This window comes from Miscanthus floridulus, chromosome 13 (assembly GCF_019320115.1).
Source record: "Miscanthus floridulus cultivar M001 chromosome 13, ASM1932011v1, whole genome shotgun sequence".
Lineage (NCBI taxonomy): Eukaryota > Viridiplantae > Streptophyta > Magnoliopsida > Poales > Poaceae > Miscanthus > Miscanthus floridulus.
The window spans coordinates 54,411,620-54,422,694 of NC_089592.1; the positions used below are offsets into that span (position 1 = coordinate 54,411,620).

The window sequence follows — 11,075 nt, forward strand, 5'->3', positions numbered from 1 at the left end:
GAAGGACGTACATGGAATAAGTTTATGATCAATGATGTATTTTTGTTAAGAGCTAACCGCCTATGCATTCCAGTTGGCTCCGTTCATCTTTTGTTGTTGCAGGAGGCACATAGAGATAGATTGATGGGACATTTTGGAGCTAAGAAGACAGAGAAAGTGCTGTCCACACATTTCTTTTGACCTAGGATGAGGCGAGATGTAGAACGGTACGTGGCTCGGTGCACCACATGTCAAAAAGCTAAGTCGCGGTTGAACCCACATGGTTTGTATATGCCTCTTCCTGTTCCTTCTACTCCTTGGGCTGACATATCTATGGATTTTGTGTTGAGTTTGCCAAGGACGAAGAGGAGGAGGGATAGTATTTTTGTGGTGGTTGATCTTTTTTTCTAAGATGACACATTTTATTTCTTGTCATAAGAGCGACGATGATGTTCATATTGCTGACCTTTTCTTTTAAGAAATCGTTCACTTGCATGGTATGCCTTCTACTATGGTTTCAGATCGCGATACAAAATTCTTGAGTCATTTTTTGCGCACTTTGTGGAATAAATTGGGGACCAAGCTGCTGTTTTCTACAACATATCATCCCCAAACTGATGGACAAACTAAGATAGTGAATCGAACATTGTCCACCATGTTGAGAGCCATTTTGAAGCGCAATTTGAAGATATGAAAAGAGTGTTTGCCGCATGCAGAGTTTACATATAACAGGGCGGAACATTTCACCACCAAGGTAATTCCTTTTCAGGTAGTATATGGTTTTAACTCTCGCGCTTCTATTGATCTTTTGCCTTTACCTACCACTGAGAGAACACATAGTGATGCTAGAGAGCATGTTGAATTCATTCATAAGTTGCACGAAACAACTAAAGCAAATATTGAAAGAATGAATAAAAAGTATAGAATTGCTGGTAGTAAAGGTAGAAAAGAAATTAAACTTGAACCGGGTGATTTGGTTTGGTTACAGTTGAGAAAAGATAGATTTTCTGAGCTGCGTAAGTCTAAATTAATGCCAAGAGTAGCTGATCCTTATAAGATAATTGAGAAAATAAATGATAATGCCTACAAACTAGAGTTGCCACCCGAGTTTGGGGTTAGTCCCACCTTTAACATTACAGATTTAAAGTCTTATTTGGGAGAAGAAGATGAACTTGAGTCGAGGATGACTCAGTTTCAAGAGGAGGAGGAGGATGAGGACATCACTCCTTTAGATGTACCCGCTGATCCTCCAATCGCCATGCAAAGTCCAATGACCTGAGCTCGAATGCGTCAACTCAATTTAGAGGTGAGCTCGTTTTTAAGCGTTCCTTTTCATACTTTTGAGAATAGACTACTAACTAATGATGTTATCTTGCTTAGGAACATTGGAGAGGGTCATGAGGGACTTAGAGGAAGAGGTGGAGGCGTTGATGACCAGCAAGGACCTTCAACAGAAACCAGAGGCCCGGTCCAACATGATTTCGAGTCTGTCTTGGCCTTCAGGACCAGTCTGCCTTAAACTAGTCACCTAAGACACATCTGAACTCTGTTTTCGACGATCCACATATGGTTGAAAAGCTAATTTAATAAGAAAACCAATACAAGTGGTCTCACATCAAAAGGCCTCCAAAATTAATGGGAATCATCGAAACAAATCAACGTCCAGAATCTATCAGGGTGCTGCGACACCGTCTTTTGTTCCAATGGACCGTGAAGCGTGTCCAGGGTAGGCGACGACCCTAAGACCTTTATAATCATACACCGCCGCCATCATTAGGTTTTGTGGTTTTATTTAGATTAATCTGTTAAGAATAGTTTCACCGTTCATCGGTTTGTGAGACCCAAACTTCGTGAGATTAATCAATCATATGCAATTTGGTTGCTTTTTTCTTGTTCTTGCTTGTGTTCTTCGTTGCGCAGGCAGAGATTAGCTTTCTTGGCGAGGTCAACCAGATCTGTGTCTCGGTTGATAACCAGAGGAGTTGTGGTGCTAATATTGCAGGGTTCGATCTTTCGATCTGAAGCCGGATCGGTGTGTCATTCTAAGCCACAACGATAGTTATCTCTACCTGATGGAAGATCGGGATCTCCGTTTCCATTACACGGCGTGCGGGTTGACGGAGGGGGCGGTGTGCGAGGCAGTGAGGCTTTTATTTCCACGAATTTTTTTGTCGAGTGTTGTAGATCTAGCACTCGGCAAAGATTTTTTTTATTTTTTTTCTTCTCCTTTTTTTTTAAAAAAAAAGATTTTATATTTCTTTGTCGAATGTTGTAGATTTAGCACTCGATGAAGTTTTTTTTTTATTTTTTTGCTTCTCCTTTTTTTGAGAAAAAAGATTTTATATTTCTTTGCCGAGTGTTGTAGATCTAGCACTCGATAAATGTTTTTTTTATTTTTTTTCTTCTCATTCTTTTCTAGAAAAAATATTTTATTTTTTTGCCGAGTATTTTTTTTTACACTCGGCAAACCCACTCTTTTACTCGGCAAACCTTCTATTTTGCCGAGTGTTTTTAACGCAGCACTCGGTAAATCACTTATTCATCGAGTGCCTGAGGAAATACACCCGGCAAACGTAAAAACACTCGGTAAATTTGAGAATTCCGGCGGTGCTCCCTCTCGTCTGTCTCTTCCCTCTTCTCTCTTGGATAAACATAAATCCCTTCGCTCTCTGTCGCAAAACAATCAAGAACAAGCTTCTCCATCCGCTCTATCTTCTGTCCTTGGCGTGCGTGCGCGCGTGTGTACGTTCTGTGCCGTGTTGGGCGCAGTGAAGGAGAGGAAGGCGGGCGGCGGCGGCAGGATGAGGGCGGGCGGGATGCTGTGCCGGTCGCAGGCGGCGACGGCGGTGTGCGTGCCGGGGGACGCGCGGTCCATGGTGGTGGCCCGGCGCGCCGACCGCACCATCGTGGCCGCCACCGACGACGACGCCCGCCGCGTCCTGCACGACGTCAGGTACGCGCGCCTCGGCGGCGCCGGCGACGACGGTGGCCGCCAGCGCCACTCCACGTCGTCGCGGCGGTTCGCGGCGCCCAGGGCTGCTGCTGCGCCGCCGGCTGCGACTGCTGCTTCTGCTAGCGCGTCATGCAAGCCGCGCGTGGAGAGGCAGCGTCGCGCCGCCGCGCGTGCGCCCGTGGCCGTGACGCTGCCCATGGTGACCAAGAGCCCCAGCAAGGAGGCGCCGCCCAAGGACCTCGCCGCGGCGGCCAAGCGCGTGCAGGCCGCCGCCGCCGTCGCGGCGGCGCCCGGCGACCAGCTGCTCCAGGTACGTGACGTTAGTAATAACTAACGGACGCGCGCGCCCCTCGTTTCGGATCCTTTGCTTTGCTGCTGCTAGTATAAGACAGCAGTTAGTATATTATTATTCTACTGCTAATTTTGGAGTAGCCAGGTATATCTGATCATTTCAGTTACCGTCTTTCCAAAATTCACAGCTAAGAATAATTACTCCCTCCATTGCATTCCATTTCAAACTGTAGTGTAGTTTGTTAGTTGTTTTTTGGTTAGTTTTTATAATTTGAAACAGAAGGAGTAGATTACATAGAAGCACAAGATGCATGCCTATGCTTGCTTACGAGTACCATCCATCTATAGCCAAAAGTTAACCTTCTTTTTTAACAGCCACAACACACACACCCCTAGTAGGAGGCCGCCTTATGTCTCTCTGTTCTTTGACGTAGGAGGCTCATGGTGGGCCGCCGTCAGCGTTGCAATTCCATTAGTAATAGAGAGATAAACATACGGTTCGTGCGTGGCAAGTTATCCCATCCGCATTATATACGTAGGAGGCTCATCAAAAGCTAATTACTGATTGATAGATGGATCTATTGAGCGAGTAGTCAATGAGAATAAATCGAAATTGGTATAATTTAGGGTCTGTTTGGTATGGCTCACAACAGCTTGCTGTTTTTCTCCTAGCTTCATCTCCTATATCATTGTTCTATCACGTAAAGCTGTTTTGCCAAACACCTGTTCCAAAACAACTCAGCTTCGACAAAAAAAAAGTTGCTCATGAAGCTATTTTACAAAAAAAAAAAAAAAAAAAAAAAAAAACTTATATGGTGAAGCTGAGCTATGCCAAACGGGCCTTGACTGAAATTGTTACTTCTACCAAATAATACCTGGAGATTGGAGTATACAATGTAAATTGATATTTTGGAATTATGAGGGCGTACGTAACGTAACCGTAATTAATTCACTCTCGCGCAGATAGTAGTTAAGGTATGGCTAATCAAAATTTATTTATACCGCCGGGGCCAGGGGAATTACACATTTATTAATCTTCTAGTCCAGCCTACTACGACTATGCCTGGCAACTAGCAGTAAATTCGTCTGATGTAAGGAGTATTTATTTAGGCGGGTGGGGGTGGGGACAAATCAAAACAAAAAGGACTTGTGCTGGGCGCACAGTGAAAAGGCCATCCATGCATGATGCATCTCCATGGCCGTCTATTCTCTCTCTCTCACACACACACTGCAGTCGCAGCAGATCGAGGAGAGTGGAGCGGAGGGCTCCAATCCAATCCAGGGCGCGTTTAGTTCGGCCACCGAATCGGCGCTACAGTATCGTTTTGTTTTTTTTTTAATAATTGTCCAATCGTCAATTGATTAGGCTCAAAATGTTTGTCAGGTAAAGTACAAACAAACAGTACAATTAGTTTTTGATTTCGTCAACATATAATACTACCGTAAGTATGATGGGGAATCTTTTTTTTACATAGTGCCAAATTCTGGAATTTAGGGCAACTAAACATGGCCCCAAACCCAAATCCGTGTCCAGAATTGCAGCTAGAGCTCGATGCAGTTGCAGGAGCACAGGAGGGGGATAAGTGCGTGCCCCCTCGTTGCAGACAGAGAGTAGTGAGAGACTGGAGATGCTAACAGAGAGTCCACTATTTCCAAGTGGACCATGCGTGCAGTTCTTGGTGGTTACAGAATATGGTCACTCCATTGCATTGCTTACCGTGCGTGGTACTGCTACATGTGTGTGTAGGTGGTGGTGATGAAGGTGGCCATCCATTGCCAGGGCTGCGCAGGCAAAGTCAGGAAGCACATCTCCAAGATGGAAGGTACGTGTACGATCCTCGTCGTATGTATGTATGTATATGTTCTCTTGGCACATATACATACTGCACGTACGTATATATTTCCAATAAGCTACTTGTACAAGTTTTCATCGCTCGACTCGACGGGCTGCATCTGCATGCATGCATGAATGTACTACTGCATGTTCAAACTAGCTAGCTAAGCTTCAAATAACGTGGGACCACGGTAGAGCTGAGAAAGGAGGTTGGCCGTTTGCGCAAAACGCACGATCGTCGGATTCTCCGTCACGGGCCGGGGGCAGAGCGAGGGAGACGACACGCCTACTCGGCATTTGACGCGGTCCACCGTGTAGACCGGCCGGCGGCCACGACGGCCCACCAGTACGTACATGTGGTCGAGTGCTGACGCCTCCTGCGTGGGTACGGTTGGAGCTAGCTAGTAGTAGCTATAGAGACGTCCTTTCGTCACATGCGTGCATATGCGCCTGTGCACACGCCGTACGTAGCGAGACTGGTGGATCCAAGAAACGCATAAAACCCAGCTGCTGCATGAGGGCATATAGTTGAACACCGCCACTACTAGAGAGGCCTATAAATTAATGGTCAACACATCAGGTAATAGCCGACTACCAGTAGCAGTGATGATGACGTCGACGGCCCCCTGATCATGTAAGTGCAGAAATACAAGTGATGATGATGATCGGGTCGCCTAATGCATGAGGACAGCAGGCTATTAGTAGGTCTTGTTGGTAAGCGCCCCCCCCCCCCCCCCCCCCCACCCACCCCCGTAAATTTGGAAGTCGGACATTGTACGTACCCAAGTGCCAGGGAACGGATATATCATCAGTACGTACTGCTGGCAGCTAGCTTCATCAACAAGCTGAATGCCACATGATGAATGGACCACCTTTTCCGTAGCAGATGCAGATCCATCCATCCATCATTTGACAACAGCATAATATTAGGCTTGTTTGGATGCCCATATATTCGTCTCAATCCATATATATTGAAATGGATTGGAGTGAAATTAAACTAAATTCCATTCCAATCCACTCCAACACATGTGGATTGAAGTGGATACACATGCATCCAACACAAGACCTTAAACAAACACGAGTACTAGAGGCTCAACTGATGTGTGTGTGTCTATATATATATATACACACACACGGTAAGGCTATTCTGCAGCTAGCCACAGAATAACTTATTCTATGGCCACCTTGATTTACGATAATGTTTTAACCAATTTACAATAATAACAATACACATTTACGATATATGGGTTACTATAATTCAAGATGATACTTACCATAATGCTATAGTAAATCACTTATGAGAGAGTTACCATAATCTCGTAAATTAGTATAGTAATTATCGTAACTCAAAGTGGCCACATAATAGCTTATTCTGTGCAGCCAGCTACAAAATAGTACGTGTGTGTGTATATATATATATATAGGGAGAGGCTATTCAGTAGCCGGCTACAAAATAAGTTATTCTGTAGCCACCTCCATTTACTATAATTTTATATACTAATTTACCATAATGTCAATACATATTTACGATAGTTGGGTTACTATAACACATGGGGATATTTACCATAACGTTATATTAAACCACTTAGTAAGGAGTTACTATAATCTCGTAAATTAACATAGTAATTATCATAACTCAAAGTGGCTACAGAATAAGTTATTCTGTAGCCAGCTACAGGATAGTAGTTCTATATATATATATATATATATATATATATATATATATATATATATATATATATATATATATATATATATATGCTACAGAATAACTTATTCTGTAGCCACTTTGAGTTATGATAATTACTATGTTAATTTACGAGATTATAGTAACTCCTTACTAAGTGGTTTAATATAATGTTATGGTAAATATCCCCATGTGTTATAGTAACCCAACTATCGTAAATATGTATTGACATTATGGTAAATTAGTATATAAAATTATAGTAAATGGAGGTGGCTACAGAATAACTTATTTTGTAGCCGGCTATTGAATAGCCTCTCCCTATATATATATATATATATATATACAACTCTGTGAAAATTGAACGTTAATTTGGACTACCTGCATTGGAGCGGAGCGCAGCACAAACAAAAGAAGCTTTGAAAATTCTTGCGTGTCAGCATTTATTAACCCTTTTACTGACGGCGCATGGATGATGATGATGATAATGTTATAATGATGATGACGGTGGTGACTACTATACGTGCTGCAGGGGTGACGTCGTTCAGCATCGACCTAGATAGCAAGAAGGTGACGGTGATGGGCCATGTGTCGCCGGCGGGCGTCCTCGAGAGCATCTCCAAGGTCAAGAAGGCCGAGCTCCTCGCCTGATCATCGATCCACTACTCCGCCTCGCTCGCCACGTCTCTTGTAATTGGTCGATCTCTGATCCGTCCATCAACCAGATCCGATCCAGACCCCAGTGAAGAATGAAGAACCTGCTGCTATATCTCTGCTTGCATTGCCTGCTAGCTGTATCGTCGTATGGTTAAAGTCTTAAAGAGAGTATGTCATGGCATGGTATAATAATCAATGGATGAAAGCCTTGTTAGCTAGCATGCACTTGCTTGGTCGTGCGGTGATGCAGGCAGGCACAGGCACAGACATGCATGCGCGTGGTGAACCTCCTCTTGCTGCTGCTGGATGTACCTAGGGTCGTCGGTCCGTGTGTGCGTGATGCTTACTCCGTTCGTTTATTCCAGCGCTATTGCTTACATATATATTGCCCACCAGCTTTTTCCTCCACCTCCTCTCTGTTTTCGATCAATCTGATCAGTGGATGCATGGGACATATATGGGTGGGACGACGCGGTTCCGGTGGCGAACGACTGTGGATGCATCCATGGATGATCGCTGAGTGACCCACCACCACCATGCAGCGGCGGATCCACAGGGGGGGCTGGGGGGGGGGGGCTCCAGCCCCCCCTAATTTCTTGATTTCAAGCTTAATCACTGTAGCAAAAGCTTGATTTCATCATTAAATCTTCATGCAAATCAACATCTCCATTGTTTTAGCCACCCCTTATCCCGCATCGTGCATCCACCACTGCCACCATGGATGAACATGAACTGATCTGATCTGATCTGATCTGATCTGATCGAGCTTGGCCGCTTTCGTTTGGAACTGTGCTTTTGGCTGCGCGTCGCTCACGCATCAGCTCGCGTGCATGTTATGTTGTGCATGCAAGCCTGACCTGCCCCAAGGTTCAAACAAAGGAAGCATATAAACATGCCCTGGATCGGAGTAGCTCGCTCGCTAGCTTGAACAGGAGCGAGCGAGAAGTCCTTGCGCTGCGCGCGGTTGTTTTGGCGCATGCGGATGGATCACTCACTAGTCACTAGTTTAAATCAAAGGCTTATAGCCCAGCTTTATATTGAAAGCTTTAAAGGATAGGTCATGCTGGGAAAACCAGCTTACAAAAACGCACGCAAGGAAAAAGACTACTCCACCAGCAAACGTAAACGTTCCAGACATCAACGAAACGCCATTACAGGCTTACAGAGATATAAAGCACCGCCTGAAACTCCAGACCTACCACAACCACTGAGCAGTCAAATAGCAAAACTACGCCGCCTGGCTGGCAAAAGAAAAACAGGTAACCAGACTAAGCACAGATCACCAGCGCGTCTTCCCCTCCGTTAGCTTCTCCACCCATGCTTCCTTCTTGGCGCCATCCTTCCTTGCTAGCTTTATCCACTGCTTCATTAAACCGAGAGATTTATAAGCCACTTGCTTTGGGGATTTAATCACAACATTAGAGAAAACTAAGTCGTTTCTAGATTTCCAAAGCGCCCAGCCCACAGCTGCCATCACCCACCACACAAGACTTTTATCACCCCCATCCCCATGTAAAAGAAAGAGATCCTTAAAGTTAGTAATGGAAATTGGGGCACTCGGCCATCCTAGACTGTCCCTGATCCAGCACCAAGTTGCCCTTGCAATTGGACACTGGAAAAGGAGGTGGTTCACCGTCTCCTCTACATCACAGAATTTGCATACATCATCCTTATCCCAATTCCTCGTTTTCAATTGTTGCGTTGTTTGGATTCTGTCATGCCAGGCCATCCATAAGAAAATTTGGACCTTCAAAGGAACATTCGTGCTCCAGATCTCCATCATTCTGATATCATATACACCAGCAAAGGTAATGAATCTGTATAGACTCCTTGTAGAATACTTCCCTGAATGTTCCAGTTTTCAGATCACACTGTCATCAGCCTCTGATAAAGAAACCCCCTCTAGCTTGGACATTAATTAGCCTGTTCGCTTGCTCGTATATGATCGTGGATTATAAGCTGCAATAGTATTCTTCTCTCACACCAAACCAGCCAGCAGTAAATAATCCACAATCATTTACGACGAAACCCTGAATTCCTCCCACTCCATCATTTCTGCAGGCCCGAAACACCTTCTGTAGCTCAATCTCCACCCCAGATTCCCTGCTGTATACACCGAGATGTCCTAGTCATGAGAAATATTGAATATTCTTGGATAGCTAATCTTTAGAGGACAGTCATCTAACCACACATCCTTCCAAAACCTTGTCTGTTTGCCACTACCTACTAGATGACCTTTCCCTTTCTCATACCACTGTTTCACAGAATGTAGACCACTACTGGATTCAGTTTTTTGCCGAGTGTTTGAGGCACTCGGCAAAAGCCAAATTGCACTCGGCAAAGTCTTTGCTGAGTGTGGCACTCGGTAAAGAACACACGGCAAAAAATTGATCGGCAAAGCCCTCTTTACTGAGTGTCCTTTATCGGGCACTCGGCAAAGAAAAGCGACCGTCACGGCGCCAGCCCCGTTGACGGTCGCTTTGCTGAGTGCCAACCCTGCAGGCACTCGGTAAAGATTTTTTATTTTTTTTAAAAAAGTTTCTTTGTCAAGTGCCTTCTATCTGGCCCTTGGCAAAGATGTTTTATTTTGTTTTTCTAAAAATTGTTTGCCGAGTGTCCCCTAGCCTGCACTCGGCAAAGTTTGAATTTTTTTTAAAAAAAAAAATCTTTACCGAGTGCCCTCTGGCCGACACTCGGCAAAGTTTGAATTTTTTTTTTAAAAAAATATTTGCCAAGTACCATGGTCATGGCACTCGGCAAAGCTGGAAAAATGGTTTTTCGAGCGCCCATTTTTTCAGCTTTGCCGAGTGCTGTAACCATGGCACTCGGCAACGGGGTCCTTTGCCGAGTGCAACACTCGACAAAGTGACCCAAAACGGTAATTTTTAATTTTTTTATATTCCATCATGACAAATAAATTCATACAAACATATATCACATATATATCTCATTCATCACATATATATCTCATTCATCACATATATATCTCATCCATCCACACATCCATCCACACATATCACATCCATCACAATATATATCACATATATAATAATAAGTGCTCAAGTCCATCCAAATAAATCCATAAGTTCATCACAAGTCCATCAAAGTCCACAAGTGCATCACAAGTATATCACAAGTCCATCACCAAGTGAACAACAAATGAAAAAAATACAACATGCACTAATCTCGGCCACTACGACTGTTGTGAAGGCCCAGCTCCATCATTCGGAGGTGCATGAGGTGGATTATTCGAACCACCGTCAGATGGAGACTGCACAAAGGAGAAAAGATTGCATGTAAGACAAGATTATTTGGATAGCTAATCAAGGAAGGTTGAGACCATACAAGCAAAGCACAAGCGAAAGTAAAAAAAACTTTCATACTCACAGGAGTAGCTGCAGTTGCAGGATGCTGAAAGGGTCGAGATGGCGACTAGATGGGGGTGAATAGTCTTTTCTAAAACTTAATCGCGTCGGCTAACCGATACAAATGCGGAATTAAAACTATCGGTCTAGCCAAGACTATACCCCACTATATATGTTCACTAGCACCTTGCAAAGATAACAATTATGCAACAAAGGTGCCGGGCTAGTTAGAGCTCTCCTAAACAATTCTAGGAGCAAGGTTACATAAACCTATGCCACTAGTATTTTAAGCAACAAGAGAGCTCCTACACA

General features: G+C 44.2%; 1 protein-coding gene across 1 annotated transcript; it reads left to right on the forward strand.

Moving 5' to 3' along the window:
* The first annotated feature begins 2,672 nt into the window (after nucleotides 1-2,672).
* LOC136502228 (protein SODIUM POTASSIUM ROOT DEFECTIVE 2-like) lies at nucleotides 2,673-7,745 on the forward strand. Its single transcript, XM_066497688.1, has 3 exons — nucleotides 2,673-3,242; nucleotides 4,971-5,046; nucleotides 7,274-7,745. The coding sequence occupies exons 1-3, from the start codon at nucleotides 2,781-2,783 to the stop codon at nucleotides 7,390-7,392; spliced, it is 657 nt and encodes a 218-aa protein (XP_066353785.1). The 5' UTR covers nucleotides 2,673-2,780; the 3' UTR covers nucleotides 7,393-7,745.
* The last annotated feature ends 3,330 nt before the right edge of the window (nucleotides 7,746-11,075 follow it).